Source organism: Schistocerca gregaria, chromosome 2 (genome assembly GCF_023897955.1).
Source record: "Schistocerca gregaria isolate iqSchGreg1 chromosome 2, iqSchGreg1.2, whole genome shotgun sequence".
Lineage (NCBI taxonomy): Eukaryota > Metazoa > Arthropoda > Insecta > Orthoptera > Acrididae > Schistocerca > Schistocerca gregaria.
Window position 1 is genome coordinate 409,656,471 of NC_064921.1, and position 21,894 is coordinate 409,678,364.

Below are 21,894 nucleotides of genomic sequence, written 5' to 3' on the forward strand. Positions count from 1 at the left end.
TAACTTTCAAAATAAAGAATTATTAATTTTGTGCAATTTTGATGTTACAATTAAAATTTACAAAATGTAATGAAACCGATTATACAGCCAAATAAGGTTAAAATACAATATTGAATGACAATCTTTTATAGTAATATCTTTAGTTTTCCATAATAAAATCATTCTGAACTTTAATTACAATAATTTCTCTTATATTATTACACAGCTCTTGCTTTATCCGATTACATACATAAAATGCACAAATAAGGCCTCAAATTCTGGAAATTGAAAAACTGTGGCATGTAAACAATTGGAGAGTTAATTAGAAATGTAATTACAAAGTATATTAATTGCAGAGGAAGACATAAAAATAAATAACAAATGAAAATACATTGCTTGATAATAGCTTTTAAGGTGTTTCTCAAGATAGTAAGGTCTTCTGTTAAGGGATTTTTAGATTATAATTTTGTTTATTAGAAGCATTGATTTTTCATGCTAACATCTCTGCAGTCTCTAGTTATTTATTTCTAATGACTTATCACTTCAATTTCTTGATTAGTTACTTAATTTAGTATATTTACATAATTTTATGAATGACAACACTCTATCAATAATTATGGCAATGCACGTCCTTCTAGAACATTCCATGTGCTTTCGCAATGAATATCCAGTTTTTCATCAAATGGGACAGAATGATATATATAAAGACACATGTACAAGGCCTTAGGAAGCACTGAACTGTCCGATAACTATCCGGATGCATATAAAAGTATCTCCTCCATCTCCAAACAACATCGCTTTGGTTCACTCCAAGTTGGGTGGGTTTAGTGACACACTGAACAGTCAAAGGGACTGTGTCTGTGATACAATATCCACAGTCAATGTCTATCTTCAGAAGTTCTGGGAACCACAGTGATGCAAAACTTTTTTTTATGTGTGTACTTTAAGAATCTCCTAAACTGCAAGAAACTGATGTGATGACTAATTTTCAGACAACCTCAAAATGAAAGCCCATCTTTAGCACCATTACAATTGCGTCAAATTGAACAATACATTGGCCATCTGAAAAAAAATACAGTGTGATATGGAGATGGGATATTAGTTGAGATGTGGAAACTTAGAAAGAAGTAGATACCTGAAACCATTTATGAGGTTATTAAAGATTTCTGGGACTAAGGAAGAACACCAGACGATTGGAAACAAGCCATAACCCATTCACTGTATAAGAAAAGAAGTAGGAAAGAAACCAACAATTAGCCAGGCATACCTCTATGTCCAGTTACTGACAAAATTATATACTAAGTTTTACAGAGAAATATAGAAGCCCAAGCAGAATACACACCTGGTGAGTACCATGATTGTGCCATAGCAATTTTTGAACTAGAAAATATTCCTCATGATCAGAAAAATGTGGAACTTCAACACAGTTGTCACTTTCATTGATTTCAAAAGAGCCTATGATCACATAGATGGACAGTATTCCTACTACTGGAAGAAGCAAGCATTGACAAAACCACCAGACAGTTAGTTGAACAGACAGTGTCAGACACAGTTTCAACAGATAAATGTCTAGGAAAAGTATATGAACTTTTCAGAATTAACACAGAAATTCAGAAGGGTGGTGAATTCTCATCCACTCTCTTAGGAGGAACTAAGGTAAAGACCTACAAGAGAAAAACATCAAAGAAATTCACCTGGGACAAGGAAGGGGAAGGCTTGAAGTGAACTGTCTCACTTCTGCTGATAATGTTAAATTAGTTCTAAGAACTAATCAAATGCAAAGATACTGACAGAAACATGTAAAAAAAATTGCAGCTAAAACCAGATTACAAATATTGCTTGAGAAAATGGAATAAATTAAACATAATAACAACAGAGAAAATATCAAAAGAGTTGACAAGTTTAAGTATTTGGGAGAATATAGCCTATACAATAAAGTGGATTAGATAACACTACAAGTAAAGAAAAAACTAAATAAAATGGATTTAGCATAAAAACCAAACCAAAACCAATATAATAAAAGATCACTAATGATCCATTGCAACAACAATTAAATCATAAGCACTGCATAGATCTGAGTGCCATACACTGAATTTATTTATTTAATTTTATTTAATCGTATGACTAGGGCCACCCCTCAGGCAGACCATTTGCTGGGTGCCGGTCTTTCAATTTGGCGCACTTCGGTAACCTCCAGTTGATGAGGATGATAGGAGGATGACAGCACAACACCCAATCCCTGGATGGACAAAATTCCCCAACCCAGCTGGGAACTGAACCCAGGCCCAGAGGATTGACGATCCATCACACTGACCAATCAGCTACTAGAGGCAGACTCATGCTGAATAAATGAGATGAAAAAGAAGAAATGGAAAAGAAAGAAAGGAATTTATGCAAATAATTTTAGCGCTACAAAAGAACAAAGATAACAGCTGGATGAAGAGGAGAAATGAGATTCATACACACACATAGAAACCATCACAGACACAATAAGAAAGAGGAGATTAAAGCTCCATAGCTCCATCCACAGAATGAATTACAGCAGGCTAATCAAGAAAATTTTGGATTTAAGTTCCAAATTAACAAACTCATGGGGATGGCTGGAAGATACAGGAAGTGATTTGAGAAGAAACCATACAAGGCATTAGGCTACCAATCAGTATAGCAAAATTTACTATCCAACAACAAAAACCACACCCTATCTAGTGATGTCAAAATGAGCAGAGCTGGACAAGCAGCCAATACATTAAAGAGTTCTGCAAAGATAATAAGAAAAATACTGCACCATATTTTATGGTTCCAAGCAGTCTAGAATTGGCCAAACTCTGTAACAACAACAATAAATGCAAACATAATGTGTGCTCCACACGCAGGCAGCTACCTAGAGAGCAGCCCCTCAGGTTAGTGCACCCTTGACCTATTTAATGGAACACTGCAGCTCTCTGCCTAATGCCACAAGTACAGGAATTCATGTTATAGCTTGTCAGAGAAACTTCAAAGTTTCTGGTTCAGCCTTCTCTTCAGCTCAAGACCCAAGGCCTCCTTAATTTTGGAGACAATGGTGCAGATCTTGAACTTTGTTGAAGCTTAATGCGCAACATTCTCTGCCTGCCACTTGTACGAATGAAGTATGACCTTGGAGACTAGACAACAAACATCATTTGTGCCACAATCTGCAGCTTGTAGTACCCTGTTCCCCCAAACAGCCTATTTAGCCCTTAACTTGTGAGGTTAGGTCTCCCTAACTTATTCAAAATTCTAAAGTTGTATGTTTGCACCTTGTTTTGCACTTCTGGGTAGTTACAACTGCCATATGCTCTAATGTCCTTGAACATTATTGAGGTTAGTTTCTCCCCAGCTGTTACTGAGTGAGAATTGCAGTTTTATTATTAGGGCATGCCCTCTGAGTGACATGCCTCACAACAAGGCTTCAATTCTGTAATATGATAATGGTTAAATGATGCAAGTGATGTTGACAAGTGTGAGGACGACTTATGCATGGAGGCATGTGAAGATAATTCAGATTCTGGAATGCCTGGTGATGAAAGGGAAGATTCATAAGGTTCATTAGGGAAAGAAATAGGTTCAGGTGGTGTTGTAACCTTTTTATCACAAGGAGGAGGCTATAAATTGTCAAACATGTACACTAGGAAATACAGCTTTACAAAACACTGCTGTTGTCCATCTTTGGTAACAAATACTTGCAATACTGTTAACATCTGAAAACCTTACTACATCATATGTCTAGCTTTTAATGGTTCAGTTGCACCTGTTTATCTCTAAATGTGTGACCAGTTACTTAATGTTTTTTACTAATCCACTTAATACAAAGGTTATAATCTATGTGATTAAAACAAGTTGTATAAAGCATACATACACTGACTTTGTCAACATGCAGTATTTTATTGGTTGCTGATAGTTACTAAATACTATTCTGTACAGACAGGATATCAGATTTCTTAAATCAGAAGGACAGATGAAGCAAAGTGGTCTGGATAGACCTCATCTCATATCTCAACATAAGTACTTCACATGTTAAGGGTTAACATGTTGAATGAGACTTTCTGGTGCACACACAGAATATATAATGTATCCTGCACATCTCTTGCTGACATTTCTCTAAGACATATTATTATTCCCTGCATGTTTGAGAGGCCAATGATTAACACACATCTATCCTTTCTCACTTACTTCCCCTTGATACAGAGTACAGCAAGCTTCCAAAGACATGAATACATTATTTCTGCTGTTCACAACTTTTCATTTCATTCAACAGTAATGTTTGCACTAATAGCAGATGAAATCAGATTTGCCTCCCAGAGAAAAATAACTATTGAAAACTCATTGGAGTGTACCAAGAGTAGCAAAGGATTAATGAAACTGATGTTTACAATACCCTTCCTAAATTCTTCCCACACTAATGAGATGGCAGCTATAGGTTGCTTGAAAAGTGTATATGATGATGTTCTGTTTCTTCTCTTGAGCAAGAGGTGAAGAATTCCTGTTCTTTATTATTAATCTCTAACAGGACTTTTAGATAGTCAAGACAAACAAAAAACAAAGCTCCACATTCTGGAACATATGAACCAATCAGGGCTGACTGACAGTCAGGTCATCATCTGCCAATGACGTCATTTGGATGTGGTCTGGAGAGGCCTGAGATGAGCACACAACTCTCCTGACTGTTGACAGCTTTCTAGACCTTAGAGCTGCTACTTGTCATTCAAGTAACCCATCAGTTGGCATCACAAGGCTGAATGTACTCCATTACATGATCCCTGTCATTAATGAAACACACATGGGGTAATATCAGGAACTGAATCTGGGTCCTTCACATTGTAACCAGACATACTGAGTAATGCCTATGGCGGTGGACTTTAAGGTAATGACTTTAGTGGGCTGTCCTTCAGTGCATCAAATATGGAATGTAAAATGTGTAAAATGTGATTTATTAGTCTCATTACGTACATTGTACAGATCATATGATCTGTTATACAGGGGACACATCAAGTTTAGCAGAAATATAATGTATAATGATTTGCAGGAATTCTTTCCACACTATTTTAAGAGTAATGCCAATAAATACAACACTACAATATTTACTAGAAGTTAAAGGTTAACCAGTTTCCTTTATTGTACACAGACAACACTGCAACATTAGCTACAGATTTCTATTGTTCATAGTCTTCCATGAATTCTTCAATGGTGTAGTAACATTTCTCTACTAAAATATTTCGGAGTATTCCAGCAAACCAAGGTGCATTGTTAATATGTTGCTTCCTTTTAATTTGTTATATATTTTTAACCCCATGTACAGTGGTGTCTGAGCATAAAGATTTTAGTGATATGAAAGGAAATTTGAAGTTTTCCTTGTGATGAGTACCATAGCTACACTTAAAATGGAACTTTTCAAGATTATTCTGATTATTATATACAAAAATCAAAATTTTGAAAATGTACAATGAAGCTATTGCTAGTATTTTTCATTTCTTGAACAAACATCAGAAATTATGTTTTCCAGTACACAGTTTATTTGTGTAAATCTCAGACATGATGCTGGCATATTCATTATTCCACACAATAAATTTCCCCCTTCTCTCCCAACTCCAATGCACCTCAGGTCATAGGTGAACCTAATATTAGCTTCATAGTACCAGTTTTTACATGTAGAAGTTTTGAATGAGCTATCAACATTGCATTTTTTGCACACAGTATGCAGATTGGCTGCCAAGCATACTCCCTTACCATCATCTATAATCTGAATGTTATCTCCAAACGTCTTACAAAGACAAGAAAATTTCACTGCTGCAGTCAATAATTCAAGGTCAATTAATCTAAATCCAGTGTACCAAGATTCATCACTGTAGTACACACAATTCATCTCACCAATTTTTCGGTTGGAGTTGCTAGGAGACAAGTTCACATTTTCAGCAGATGGTCTTACTTCAGACGTAGCCTCATTGCTGGTTTGTCATTGTTTCTCATGTCTTCCATTCACTAACTTATTCAAATGCAGTTTATCTATTTTTACACACTCTTTGTGATAGTGTCATAACATAATGTAGAAATAATTGAACACTTGTATAAATCTCCGTCATTATCACAAGGCCAAAAAAGAATTTCTTCATCATAAATAATGCAGCTAGTTTGTTATTGTTTATGAGATACAGAACAGAGTCAAAGATTATCTATAAAACCAAAGAGTATGTATCACGGCCTTCTAGATGTATCCCACACACGTTTGGTTGAAAGTAATACAGAGAATCGCCGTTCACTGAGCTGGTACTGAAGTGCTGCTTCAAAACATGGGCATGGCAAGGAGGCCACGTCATACTTTTAATTAATTTTCAGGCACTTCGGATGCAATTTCAACAATTAAACTTTGGGAACTTATTGTCCATGAATTGCACTAACAAATAAAAAATAAATTGAAAATTTTTGGTCAATTTCATCAACGTCCCCCCTTAATGTACTGCAGTATAATGACCAAATGACTTTTGCACACAATGTGTTTTTTCATCTGCCTGAACAGAAATAAAAGTGGCAGCATTAATGTCTTTAATCAGTTCTTCAATGTAAAATTGATACATACAGTCTAAAAGTTCATTTTGTATAAAGTGTGAATATATTTAGAGATGGAAGTACTAGAGCTATCAAAGTTGTCATCCAAAACATTGGCAAGATTTACTTGAAGAGACAAGAAATCTAAAAAAAATGCCACAGTTAGCTGAATCTTTAGTGTTAACTAATGTTAAGCACTCTGCTGCTTCATGTAATACGTGTCTGTCCTCCATACTTAACTCATGATGTTTCTGAATTGACATGTCACATGCTTAATGAGTCTGAGGAGCAATGTTAATGGTGTCAAACGTTTTGCATTTACAATCATTTTCTAAATGCACTTCACTTTACTCACATGTCTTAAACTATTCACTTAAATACTTTAAATCCTAACAGAAAAACGTTGCTCATAATCCTTCACTGCCAAAATAACTTTTCTTTCTCTTCTCTCACTGTTAACAGCTACTTATTGCAGAACCATGTATTGCAGAAAGCTGTGTTCTTCCTTACATCAGGTTGAGACACTAACAAACTTTTTGGTTGGTGTGCATGTGACAGCTTGATTTATAGCTTCTTTCATATTTAATAAATTATTTTTTTTACCAAACAATTTACTTTATTAATTTTGAAATCACTGTAAGAATACTTCAGTTTCAGCCTCCAGAATAAGGAACACTACTCAGAGATGGCTACTTCTGCTGTTAACAACATTCCCCATTGGCCTAGAAACGTGTGTACAGTGATGTCGGTTAAAATTTGGGTTACATGTCCAAGCTGGCTGGCCCAGACACTGTGTATAGTTGCAGCAGGGTTTGATGGGTGTGAGAAAGAGGAGTATGCATGAGCCTGTCCATCCACTGGGCCGACCCGATTTGGCCCCAAGCTATGCCATGCCAATGGGCAAGCTGAAGCAAGGGAAATGGTTTGGTTAAGTTACTACAACTGCAGTTTACTGACTCTGGGGTGTGGAGGGAATAAGGATGTCGAGGTGCTGGCCCTCAGCTGAATGGAGCAGGGAAAGGGAAACATATCCATCACCATGGGATGATGGGCTGAGGGAAAGGATGAGAGAGAAGTAGTGGAAGACATGACCATGCTACGGGCAGCTCAGAGTAATATGAGTAACATCATATATTTCTGCAACAGAGCAGGGGAAACTGTTCCTCATTACCTCTGGTCTCTTGTCATCTGTACTACACTACAATCATGTCATACTCAAACTGTTCAATATAATACTGAAAAAATATGCAGAATAAAACTATATCACAAAATTCTGGTGAGGCCTGACCACTCTGGCCATTAAAAATGAACCACTCTTTTGAATTACTGATATTTCATATATAAAACAGAGAACATTATATATAACAAGTCCTTCATCTTATTCACCCCCCCCCCCCCCCCCCCCCGCCCTCCCTCCCTCTCTCTCTCTCTATCGCCACTGTTCTTTCCCACTTTTTTGCTACCTTGTGCATATGTAATGGAATGATTGGCCAGTAAGTCACCATTTCCAGTGTATTCCCAAGTGGTGTAAGTTTTGCACTTGTTGAATCAGCTCCTTCTGGAATGCTGCTGGAAATATTATTACTTCCATGCGAATTTTTATTTTTTAGTGAGTTGACAATTTTCTCACTTCATAGGGGAATGGGGAGAGAGTTAAACCTCATTATGTCTTCAAGATGTTGCATAAATGTACTACTTTATCATTGTGTGTGCTGGACCACATAAAAAATTACCTCATACACTTCTAAAAGGTAGATATTAAAACTATCTGCTACAGACCTCTGACATTTAGAGTGTCATGGTTTTCCTCGCTAGAAACATTTTTGTCTTTTGTTATTGCCTTGCCTGACATTCTATCACTGTCAGAGATTGTAGTTTCCTATTTATGACACAAAAGTACTTTATGGTCTTCCTTGTTCTAGCAATGTATTTATTTAAAAAAAACTGTTCTCTGACCAGATTCTTCTAAGTCTCCTTTCTTGATTTCGTACTAAAATTTTTAATCAGAAGTGTTTTTTTACTTACATACTCATTTTTGTCCATGATATATTTCATCTTAGCTAAGTGTTATGATAGGGTCATGTGTCCTGCGTACCTCTCTGTCTTGATTAAAGAACTTCTTCCAATCCATGGTGGTCTGATAAAGCAACCAATGGTAACAATATGAAAGAACAAACAGCCTTGGATGCAAAACTGGACTTTTCATTCTATTTAGCCTCCACCTTAATTGTAAAACTGAATATTTTATTTTATTTGTCATTCAATAGAAGATAAATAAAAAGAATCCAGTTTTGCTACCAAGATTATTTGCTCTTTCATATCTCTTGATTAAGCTTCTCTTTTCTGGCAATGGAGCTTATAACAAGTTTACAACAGATGTCAAACTTGAAATGAAAAATGCTAAAGAATGCTCAAATAAATTAGCATAATTTATGTACTGTTTTCCTCTCTAAATTACATAAATATGTGGCTTGAGAGACTACAAATTGCTGTTATAACTGCAAGGAATACATGCACTACAAAAGTTCTGTCCAATCTTCTAGTGGACATATAATCAACTATATTTTTTGTCAGTACCATCACACATACATAACAGTGATCATGCTCCAACCTTACAGTGTTCCTCCAAAGAGGATAATCTTGTGTACTAGTTCTCACAGACACTCAGCTGCTCAAGGTCCTTCTGCAGGTCATCCTCCCATCACTTCCTTGGTTGTCCAGCTGGACAATTTCCATTCGGTTTCCCCTTAAGCTCAACTTTGGACTGGCACATGTCTGGCCTGCTGGTAATGTGATCTGCTAGGCTTTGCTCCATACTTTCAGTTTCTGCACAATGTTCCATTGCTTCACCAGATCACACAATCCCTGTTTCATTCTATGTCTCTAGGTGTTCTCTTCACAGACTTGTCTGAGGGTCTTTCTTATGATTTTTGATTCAAAGATCTACAGGTTCTCCTAATCTTTTTTGTGGTGCTCCTGTGCATTGGTTCCAAAAAAGATATATAAGGTATAGTTACTTCCAAAGATGTCCCTACCATCAATTTGTAGGAAACACCAGTGACAGGGTGGATTACATGGCAGTAGGCAGATGTATGGTATAGCTCTTCCACCTGATTCATCTACACAGTTATGTCCATGGGGAAGCTGGGTGATAGTACCAATGACAAAGGGTGATAATGAATATTGTGGATATAAGTTGATCAGAGGAATGCCACTATAAAATAAATGAGAAATATTTGGATAAGATTTTTCTAATTTCCAGTATTTTGGAGATATGTAAAGACCTGGTTCAGAATATAATTTAGTTGTTCTATTCATGGATAATAACATATGAGAGATGAAAGTGATGCTCCTTTGTTACTAAATAGAAGGTGTAAGGGAACCCAAGGAGATTTGAGGATAAGTATGAGATATCTGCTTCTAGATGAGGTTTACAGAGACTTTGACAATATCACCATACTGGGAGAGGAATTGGATGCCATTATAAATGTGGCAACTGCCAATAATTATGGAAGGTTACAAGGAGTGGGAGGATATAGGAAAGAAATGTGTGGTGCAAGACTGAAGATTTAAAAATTCCCAGAAAGTCATCAGAAGATAGGTGGAAATGGATAAGTCTCATTGTTTACTTGCAATAGCAGCTGAGTTAAGTGGTTCAGTGTTGGCTTTGTGATTCTTCTGGTCTGTTGAAAAGGTGGTAAAAACGTGTTTCCTACATTTTCCTCATTATATTCCTGATCATACAATGAAAAACTCAGCATGATTCATTTGACTGTAATATGAGAGGTTCCTTTGCAATTTTTTGGCATTTTGGACTCAGTATTATGTTTAATGATCCAATTGCTGAAAACATTTCGTGCCTCTCTTGCTTTAATGCAGTAGCCTCATTCTCATTCAAAACAATAAACAACTGAATATGCAGCAGCCACTTCTTCTTGTGCACAGTATAAATTGTTATAATGGTTAATAATAGCTAAAATTGTGACTTTTGTCTAAATTCTAGTGATTTATAAGGTTCACATTCCTCAAGCTTCATTTGATATCCATACACACATGGTCTACCTTGTAATTAATATCTTATACACAACATTTGTGTTTGTTTCAGATGCGTGGAAGGATGTGCAAACTGCTGTACCAGACTTTGTTACTGTTTCTGTTATGCTTCCATTGTGGTGCTAATGATTTTTTTCATAAATGGCATTTCCAAAGCCATACACACTCAGAAATAAAGGATACAGTAAATTCTAAGCATGCAAGCAATTGTGTACATCTGCAAACAGAGACAAGTAATAAACAAACACAAGCAGAATTAACAGTTTTGGGAAACCATGAGTCTTGGTCTAACATTCCAACAATTCAGACAAATGAAGCCCAAAACAGTTATGGCACAAAACATAATAGAGACTTATTATACATAGATAAGGAAAAAATGTATCAAAGGAAGAAAATTGATGATTTTTCTTCTAAAATCTCAAATTCGGTGCTGTATGGTGATACAAATAAATTGAAATTATTCGAGGAATCATCACTAGAAACACTTGTAGATTTTGCAATAGATATGCTTAATCAGGAGATTAAAAGAGAGGGAAATAGTAAAATAAAAATACCTGATGTCAATGAAACATTTCATGAACAGGTTGGTCCTTTGAAAGTTAAAGGAGAATTCAGTGCCAGAAAGGGTTGGTTCCACTCATTGTCTTCCTTATACCGCACTGATCAAATCTATGTATCACGAGGAGGAAATGTTCTTACTGTGCTTATTAGTGTTGGTTTAAGGGAAATGATCATTGATTATGATGACTACAAGTTTAAGTTTATGGAAGTAGGTCCTACAGGGAAAATTGAAGCTCAAGTTGTAAATAACTCCATTGAAATGATTTTAACTGTTGATATTAGTGGTTCAAGATGCAAAATAAAACTCTCTGATATCAAAATTACAACATTCAGTGGCCTCAAAATGCATGTAACTGGTCTTGGCAAATTAAGTTTTTTTGTATCTAAAGTAACAACTTGGATTATTGAACTATTTCATGAAGAAATTAAAGAAAAAGCTGAAAGAATACTGGCAAGAGCTTTAGAAGGTGTTCTGGATAATATAAAATGTTAAAGTTGTGAAATTTCTAGGCTTTTGTTTTCTATACATGTTACCACAGAATTTCTTTAACAATAAAATTTTAAAGTATGGAGTACATTTCCTATTAATCATTTTGTTATTCTTTCTCTTTCACTGTGCATGCAACCATCTTGTATCATATGTAGGGACTTCAGAAAATAAGTAAAAAATAAGTTACACATACTGCCCCATGTGCAGACCATTGCAAAACAATGGCTGGGCATTGTCATAAGGGAGTACATATTTCTAGTTCCCTGCAGACAGTTTTGCTGCAATATGGGTAGCAGACACAGTGACTAACATTGTGCAGCAACTGGAAATAGACTCCAGCATGTAATTATATGGGGCAGTATGATTCTTGAGGGCAAAAGATCTAAATTGCTCACAGATTCACCATGAAATTTTGCAGATAAATGGATCAAATGCAGTGTCACATTCATCCATAGTGAAATGGTGCCACCAATTAAGACCAAGGCTGCACAGATATGTTTGACATAATCAGGAAAGAAGGCCATTGACATACACCAAAGGTAATCATTTTGGCAAGCTGAAAGGATATCTGTGTGAAAGAGATTTTCCAATAATGAGGGTGTTCACACAATGGTTCTCGAATGGCTTCATGACCAAGAAGCACATTTCTAACATTGAGGAATTCAACAATAAGTAGAACTTCCCAACTGATGTTTACAGAGACGGCAATTTTGTTGAAAAATAGTGTCGTGCACTGAAGTATATTGCAGTACTCAATAAAATTTAGTTGCCCTGCACAATAATGTGTAACTTATTTTTTGAGATCCCTTTATACAAAACATGACAAAAACTTCAGATTATTCAAGGAGTAAAAGTAGTCAGTAGAGACTAGAAATGAAGTTTGTGTACTTGCTAAAAACCTGCCAGCAGCTTGAGGTTGCTTGTAAATAAGTACCAAAGTTTGGATGTGCTCCACATACAGTGAAAATGATATACTGCAGTCTATGTTTTGTTATTCACTATGCCGTATAGTATGGACAGACTTGAAAACATAAATCCAGAGCTCTATATAAAATGCGAAGGATGGCAAATAACTGAAAGTGATGAAGATAATAGTGTGTAAGCTACATTCGGCTTTGTTGTCTGGAATTTTTAAATGCTCTCTTACATCATCAGGTTTACACAACTAAATCTAATGCTTCAAGATGGCTGGGTGGCTACAAGTATAAAATTTCAATCTTTTGTTACCCTATATTCTTCAAGTTGCATTGTGTTTCCCAGACAGAGTTCCATGTGGCTTTTGTGTATTAATGGTCTTTGGTGTCTCTTACATCAAGAAAATAGCATTATGCTATTAGACATCTTGATTTATTCACTGGTAGGTAATTAGCTACCCATTATGTACAGTACATCACGTCCACTGGTGTCATGCAATAGTTAAATTTACAGAGCAACTTTGACATACATCTAACCTCTAGCACGTACACATTCCAGGTTACGTTTACCTCAGAAAAATTTGAGGTCTTTGGAAAATTTCTATAGTCATATAATTTCTTACAGTATTACTTCAATATATAAATGTTTATCAAAAGCCAATACTGGTGTTATAATTAGAACAGGTATTAAAGGTTATTTTACATCAATTAAATGTTGTAATTCTCACACTTAAATATAGTAATGATTTTACAGTTTTGTTTGTTAATAGTACATGTTAGTAGTACAGACAGCAATGACTAAACATGAAACAGAAAGTCATTGTTCACAATGGGATACTCAAGAAACTGATTGGCAACAGCTGAGGAGCCAACCCACACCTCCTAATGACTTCTGCACTTCCACTTTTTGTATCAGCCACAAAGTACACTGCTCCTGTATGCAGTGCTTCAGTTCATGCTAAGCAAGTCGATATTTCAGTCAACGATACTGCAAGGATCATCTCAGGATGCTTGAAGCTGACACCAGTGCAGAAATTGTATCCGACTGTTGAAACAGCCCCACCCAACATCTGGAGGACCACTGCTGCAGACAATGAGAGAACAAAGCAGGAGAAAGACCACCAACATCTTATGTATGGTCATCAGGGAGCAAGATCTCACCTTAAATCCCACAAGAGCTTCCTTGCTAGGACTGCACCACTGGAGGAGCACCAGACATGACTCATCTTGTAACATGGAAGAGCTCACTGCCCGTAGATGTATCACCAAAAGAAGAACTAGCTCCTGGCGCAAAACCTACAATACCTTTATGGAGGTCCCTCAAACACCTAAGAGTGGGAAACCCCGATGCAAGACCAACCTGAAGAAATGGGGAATCCTTCCAGCAAGCACAGATAATATGCGCAGACAGTCTGTGACTGGGGCGCTAAAGATGATCCAACCCACCTACTTGTATGCCTCTCCTGGACAACCTGATCACAATACAAGATGTTTATGATGAAATTGACAAAGCTATAGCAGCTAATATTTTTTGGAAATGCTAACTGGACATGGAAATGATGAATGCATGTAATTTGAACAAAGGGTGAAATTTGGTGCTAGCTTATCAATATCATAATTTAAACTTATTTTCTTTAAAGATGTGACTTTTTTTAGTGGTTTGATTTATTTAACAGTATTAATTATAACTGGAATTTTGGTGTTGACACTGAGACTAATCAGCTGTACTTTGAAAAGATGTTATTTACAATGCAATGTAATTTTTCTTATTTCAAATAATCCTCAGTCTACCAAATTTGAGGGAAAGTGGATGTTTTCTGGATTCTCTTGTCACCTCAGCTTTCAAACGGGACATAAATTTCAAAAAGGGAAATAGTTTTTGTATTATGAAATTTTGTAAATGATTTGTTTCTTGAATTTCAATGTTAATTTCATATTCTGGTAAATTTGAATGTTGATTATGAGTTGTGGCTAGCAACAAAGATGTTTGAGAATCATTGTTAATTAAAGTGTTTTACAATGCTGTTCATTAATATTATTTTATTACATAGTTTCAGTCATAGTCAGAACTGTGGTTTTTCAACAGCCATCGGTAAGTGGTAGAGATTAATTCACCTATTATGTTAGTAAGTACATGTCATCATCATGGATCGCATACAGAGTTACTACTCCACTTACGAGTATTAGTCTTTCACTCATAGTGAAAAAATAACAATAAAACTTGTTGATTCCTAGGCTGATGAGTTTTATTACTTGGATACTGATCTGATTGCAAAGTGAAATGTTTGATACCTTCAAACATTATTACAAGTGTTACCAAAGAATTTCATTCTAGAGAAATCTTTGATCTCATATGGTGTATTAATGATCCAGAACATCCATTAACATTAGAGCAACTTAACATTGTAGAACTCAACACCATCTTGATGGAGAATACCAAGAACAAAGTGGATGTGCAGTTCACTGCAACTATTTCATACTGCAGTATGACAACAATCACAGGACTTCCCGTAATGCTTCAAATGTTGTATGCATTAACTCCTAGGCTCAAAGTCAGTTTAGAGATTGGACCTGGTACCACTCCCAGAGCTATGATATTTCTGAACGGGGATGAAAACTTGATAGTAGCACTCTCCCCCCCCCCCCCTCCTCCCCTCCTTCCCCAACCTGTCGATCATTTGGGATAGGAAGTAAAAAAATCAGATCTTCAAAAACATGTTCATTTTGTAGCACACATCTTTCTGAATAGTTTGGTATATAATATATATGCTCTTTCTCTTTCTTTTTACCTTTAAATATGTCTGCTTGTGCCTGTATATGTATGGGTGTGTGTGTGTGTGTGTGTGTGTGTGTGTGTGTGTGTGCGCGCGCGCGCGCGCGCGCGCGCGCGCGAGTATATACCTATCATTTTTTCCCCCTAAGGTAAGTCTTTTCACTCCCAGGATTGGAATGACTCCTTACCCTCTCCATTAAAACCCACATCCTTTCTTCTTTCCTTCTCCTTCCCTCTTTCCTGACGAAGCAACCGCCGATTGCGAAAGCTCATAATTTTGTGTGTGTGTTTGTGTGTTATTTTATTGTGCCTGTCTACCGGTGCTTTCCCGCTTGGTAAGTCTTGGAATCTTTGTTTTTAATATATAAAGAAACATTCCACATGGGAAAAATATATTAAAAACAAAGATTACTAGACTTACCAAGCGGGAAAGCGCCGGTGGATAGGCACAATAAAAAAAACAAACACACACAAAATTTCAAGCTTTCGCAACCTGGGTTTTAAGGGAGAGGGTAAGGAGTCATTCCGATCCCGGGAGTGGAAAGTCTTACCTTAGGGGGAAAAAAGGATAGGTATATACTCGCACACACACACACACACACACACACACACACACACACACACACACACACACACACACACACACACACAATCCATACATATACAGACACAAGTAGACATATTTAAAGGCAAAGAGTTTGGGCAGAGATGTTCGTCGAGGCGGATGTGCAGAGGCAAAGATGATGTTGAATGACAGGTGAGGTATGAGTGGTGGCAACTTGAAATTAGCGGAGATCCAGGCCTGGTGGATAACGAGAAGAGAGGATATATTGAAGGGCAAGTTCCCATCTCCGGAGTTCGGATAGGTTGGTGTTAGTGGGAAGTATCCAGATAACCTGGACGGTGTAACACTGTGCCAAGATGTGCTGGCCGTGCACCAAGGCATGTTTAGCCACAGGGTGATCCTCATTACCAACAAACACTGTCTGCCTGTGTCCATTCATGCGAATGGACAGTTTGTTGCTGGTCATTCCCACATAGAAAGCGTCACAGTGTAGGCAGGTCAGTTGGTAAATCACGTGGGTGCTTTCACACTTGGCTCTGCCTTTGATCGTGTACACCTTCCGGGTTACAGGACTGGAGTAGGTGGTGGTGGGAGGGTGCATGGGACAGGTTTTACACCGGGGGCGGTTACAAGGGTAGGAGCCAGAGGCTAGGGAAGTTGGTTTGGGGATTTCATAGGGATGAACCCCTTTCATCTTTCCTTCTCCTCGAAATATATATATACAGATTTCCACAGGGGAAAAATATATTAAAAACAAAGATTCCAAGACTTACCAAGAGGGAAAGCGCCGGTAGACAGGCACAATAAAATAACATAACACACAAACACACACACAAAATTTCTAAGTGTGTGTGTGTTTGTGTGTTATTTTATTGTGCCTGTCTACCGGCGCTTTCCCGCTTGGTAAGTCTTGGAATCTTTGGGAAGAAATTTAAGACATGTCATTTGGTCTTAAGCATGTCAAAGTGCTGAGCCACACCTCTTCAGACAGCATTATTATATTACGTGTCACTGTACTTCGCTCTGTGGAATTCAAACTGTATGTTTTGTAATAGAAGCCATTATACAATGGCGCCGGGTAAACCCTCCTCGTGTAATGATGTCTCAATTTCCATAAAAAGTGATAGTGATATGTGCAAAATTTGTGTAAAAAAGGTTAAGCGTGGTATCCTGTGTATCGAGTGCAAGTCGTGGTACCACGATAAATGCGTAAAAGTGAATCTGAAGTATATAAAAGACGATCATGATTGGACATGCCGTCAGTGCCTTACGAGTGACGCGAAAAACGAAACACTGTACACACTAAAATCAAAAGAAACAATAATAAGGGTTCTATCAGACGATTTAGTGACAATAACAACGAAATACCAAGAACTCCAGAAGAAATATCAAGAACTGGAAATAAAATACCAAGGATTGGAGCAAAATCATCGCCTAGCACAAGATGCCGTAAAAGATCTTTCTACGCAAAAAAAGTGGCGAGTGCCGATGCCGACTAAAGCATGTAAACAAACAGTAAGTACAGCTTCGGTGATACCGCTATCAAATAAATACTTGGTTCTAGACGAAGACTGTAATAAAACAGCAAATAGGGATGAACCAGAATCAGTGAGTAAACGTCCAATAAAGTGCACAGTCAGGAAAATTTTTACAACTAATAAAACAAGGAACTACAAAAAACGAGTTCTTGTGCTTGGAGATAGTCACGCCAAGAGAATCGCCGAGAAAATGAATGAATACAGTTCATCATTTACGGCCGCAGGAATAACTAAGCCAAGCGCGCCTTTGACCGAGATAACGAAAAACAGTAATTCACTAAATGAGTTATCTAAGAATGACACGGTCATAATCATGGGTGGAAGCAACGATGTATACCGAAACGAGGGTAAATTTGCCACACAATGTCTAAAAACAACACTACTGAACCTCAAAGTGCCGAATATCGTACTCACAAGCATGCCTCATAGAAACGACCTGCAGGACAACTCAATCGTAAATTTGGAGCTTACAAAAATAAATAGACAATTTCGTAAAATATGCAAGTATTATCAAAACGTAACATTCTTTGAGCTTCCCAATTCAAGAGAACTGTTCACGAAACATGGTCAACACTATAACAGCGCTGGGAAGTCGTGCATTAGCAAAATGCTGACAAAACTAATACAAAAAGACGACCACGCTGTAAGAAATACAATTGCAATACAGCCAGTTTCTATGAAGGAAATACGAAAACACCTTAACAGCTGCATAACTAGTAAGTCAGTCGCAGCCACAGCATCAGTGCAGCCAGGATCATCACTTGAACAAGAAGAGGCAGCGCCAGAATCATCTTCAACAAAAACAGCGAGAAAATGTGAGGATCCAACGGAAGAAACAGTGGCCAGTCCATCAATCAGTAGGATAACCATAACACCCCATCACCAAAAGGATTTTTTAGACCAAGGCAAGAGAAACGTAAAGACTAGAAGGTAAGCAGTGCTCAGTGCTTCTCAGTCTTCCACCAAAATATGCAATGCATAAGAAACAAAGTGCAACAATTAGAAGTGGAACTGCAGTCTATTGACAGCTCACTTGTTTGCTTAACAGAACATTGGTGTAACGGTTCAGAATTATCAAATGTAGCACTACATTCATACATTCTAGCCTGTCATTACAGTAGAAACACTATGAAATGTGGTGGATCATGCATATACGTGAAAGAGGGGATTATGTATAAAATTAGGAATGACGTCATGGCATTAAGTGAAGATAAACACATAGAAATATCTGCTTTAGATATAAAAAACCTAGATGTATTCCAAAGACTAACGGTACTATGTATTTATCGTGCTCCCAGTGGTGACAAGGACACATTCACTACAAAGTTAACCCAAGCATTAGATATGGTCTCCAGCCCCAAAGGCAAAATTATCATTTGTGGAGATCTAAACATTAACATGATGAACCTAGATATGTTGTACAATAATTTTCTGAACATTATGTATGCCTATGGTGTATCACCATTAATTAACACTGCCACTAGGATAACCAGACATTCAGCTTCAAGTATTGACCATATGCTAACAGACATAGAGAAAGATAGATGTGACGTTGTCATAGATGACCTTGGCATCGCAGACCATTCCAGTCAGTTATTAAAATTGGGTATAGAATTAGATAATAACACTAAAATACACAAGTACAGTAGGGTTTTCTCTAAGTCAAAAAGAGCTCTATTTGCTGCACTACTTAACAGTGAAACATGGGAGGAAGTGTACAGAGAACCTACTATAAATGGGAAGTTTTCAAAGTTTCTGTCAGTATTTAAATTCAGGTTTGAAGAAGTGTTCCCTAAAGTTCTAAGAATCACTAAATCATGCAACAACAACAGCTGGGTAACCAATGGGATAAGGAAATCTGCTGAAACGCTCAAGCACCTCAGCTCAATGAAAAACTACCGTAATGATTCAGCATTTCATAACTATTATCATAGATACAGAAAGATCTATAGAAAAGTATTGTTAGTGGCTAAAAGGTACCAAAATGCCAAATTTATAGAAAAAGCCAGTAATAAAATCAAAGCAGCATGGAAAATCGCCAAACAAGAAACTAATAGGAAAAACTTAAAGCCAGTAAACATACAGTTTCAGCATAATGATACCAAAATAAATGATCCCAAAAACTAGCAAACTTTGCCAATCAATATTTCAGTAACATAGCTACCAGACTGCAACAGAAGTTCAACAAAACAAAGCAATCACAAACTCTAAACAAAATAGGACACACAATGATGCTACGACCAACCACAGCAGAAGTATCCAATGTTGTGAGTAACCTAAAATGTAAAAATTCAGCAGGCATAGATGAAATACCTGTGTGCTTACTGAAGGACTGCATAGACAACATCAAAGACCCATTAGTGCACATCATCAATGAATCCTTCTCCATGGGTTGCTTCCCAGAGATACTAAAGCATGCAAAAATCCTACCTATATATAAGAAAGGTGACCCAGAAATCATAGAAAACTACAGACCAATCTCATTACTGTCATCCTTTTCAAAAGTCATAGAGACCATAATGAAAAACAGGCTCATGGGGTACTTAACAAAGTTCAATCTTCTGAGTAAAGAGCAATTTGGTTTCCGGGCTGGCAAAAGCACAAATTCAGCTGTAGCTCACTTCTCAAATGTTATCCTCGAAGCACTAGACAAAGGAGACCACATAACAGGGATCTTCCTTGATTTGACCAAAGCATTTGACACGGTAGACCACACAATTTTGCTAAACAAACTAAATGCACTAGGAGTAAGAGGAGTAACAAACATGTGGTTTCATTCATACCTGCAAAACAGGGTCCAACAGGTGGAGATCACTCAAACCAACTCCAATCACACCTTTCAAACCCAGAATACATCAACATAGGAGTCCCCCAAGGAAGTGTGCTGGGCCCAATCCTCTTTTTAATATACATAAACGATTTTCCACAAAGTGTCAAACATGGTGAATCAGTACTGTTTGCTGATGACAGTAACATCCTAATCAAAGCTGAGTCGCCAAGTGCACTCAATGAAAAAGCTGAGGAAACACTTAAGCATGTATGCCAATGGATAGAGACTAATAAATTAACCCTAAATGTAAAAAAAAACCAACAGTATTAGCTTCCACTTAAACAGAAAACCGAACAGTAGCAAGCTAAAAGTTAATGACGAGCACATAGAATGTGTACCATCAACAAAATTTTTAGGCATGCATGTCGACTCTCAACTAAATTGGACCAAGCACACTGCAGTACTTGGAAAGCGAATAGCTTCAGCATGCTATGCACTTAGGATTATAAATTCAGTGTGTAGTAGCCAGTGTACTAGACCTGCATATTTTGCGTATGTCCACTCTATAATTAGTTATGGCATAACCTTCTGGGGATCAACAGAGCAGAAAAGACAGTTGCAAAAACGGGCCGTACGAATCATAACAAAAAGTAGCAGTAGATCCCATTGCACAGAGTTATTTAAATCTTTGGGTATATTGACAGTTCCGTGTGAATACATTTTGCAGACAGTAATATACATAAAAAGACACATTGACCAGTTCCCGATAAACAGTTCCATACATGCACATGACACCAGACACAGACAACACTTACACCTCTATAGGAAAAACAAATCAAAAACTCAAAATAGCATGTTATATAATGGAATTAAATTATACAATAAACTTCCACAAGGGATCAAAGACATAAGCAAAATAGATAACCTGAGGAAATCGCTAAAAAAATATCTCTCGGAAAAGTGCTTTTATACTGTCAATGATTACTTGAGATGATGTGAATGCATAGAAATATGTAAAAATTAGCAACTGTGTCATTAAGTGGTTTAAAAATGCATCTTGTTATAATATTCATGAAATCCGATTGTGACAATTATAAATTTGTGTACCTATTGTATATACTCAAAACAAAGATTCCAAGACTTACCAAGCGGGAAAGCGCCGGCAGACAGGCACATGAACAAAACACACAAACACACACACAGAATTGCTAGCTTTCGCAACCGATGGTTGCTTCTTCAGAAAGGAGAGGGAAAGACGAAAGGATGTGGGTTTTAAGGGGGAGGGTAAGGAGTCATTCCAATCCCGGGAGCGGAAAGACTTCCCTTAGGGGAAAAAAAGGACAGATGTACACTCGCATACACACACACACACACACACACACACACACACACACACACACACACATATCCATCCGCACATACACAGACACAAGCAGACATATTTAAAGGCTTTTAAATATGTCTGCTTGTGTCTGTGTATGTGCGGATGGATATGTGTGTGTGTGTCTGTGCGAGTGTACATCTGTCCTTTTTTTCCCCTAAGGGAAGTCTTTCCGCTCCCGGGATTGGAATGACTCCTTACCCTCCCCCTTAAAACCCACATCCTTTCGTCTTTCCCTCTCCTTTCTGAAGAAGCAACCATCGGTTGCGAAAGCTAGCAATTCTGTGTGTGTGTTTGTGTGTTTTGTTC

General features: G+C 37.2%; 2 protein-coding genes across 2 annotated transcripts in view; both read left to right on the forward strand.

Annotated features, from left to right (window-relative positions):
* Positions 1 to 14,582, forward strand: part of LOC126322901 (uncharacterized) — a 32,667-nt gene extending 18,085 nt beyond the window's left edge. The window contains exon 2 of the mRNA XM_049994593.1: positions 10,646 to 14,582. Coding sequence (XP_049850550.1) covers positions 10,646 to 11,647 — 1,002 coding nt within the window. The 3' untranslated portion in view covers positions 11,648 to 14,582. The remainder of the gene's footprint in view (positions 1 to 10,645) is intronic.
* Positions 14,583 to 17,384: 2,802 nt separating this feature from the next.
* On the forward strand, positions 17,385 to 18,412 carry LOC126322917 (uncharacterized). Its single transcript, XM_049994594.1, has one exon. It carries the CDS (start codon positions 17,385 to 17,387, stop codon positions 18,366 to 18,368), a length of 984 nt encoding a protein of 327 aa, XP_049850551.1. The 3' UTR covers positions 18,369 to 18,412.
* Positions 18,413 to 21,894: the final 3,482 nt, after the last annotated feature.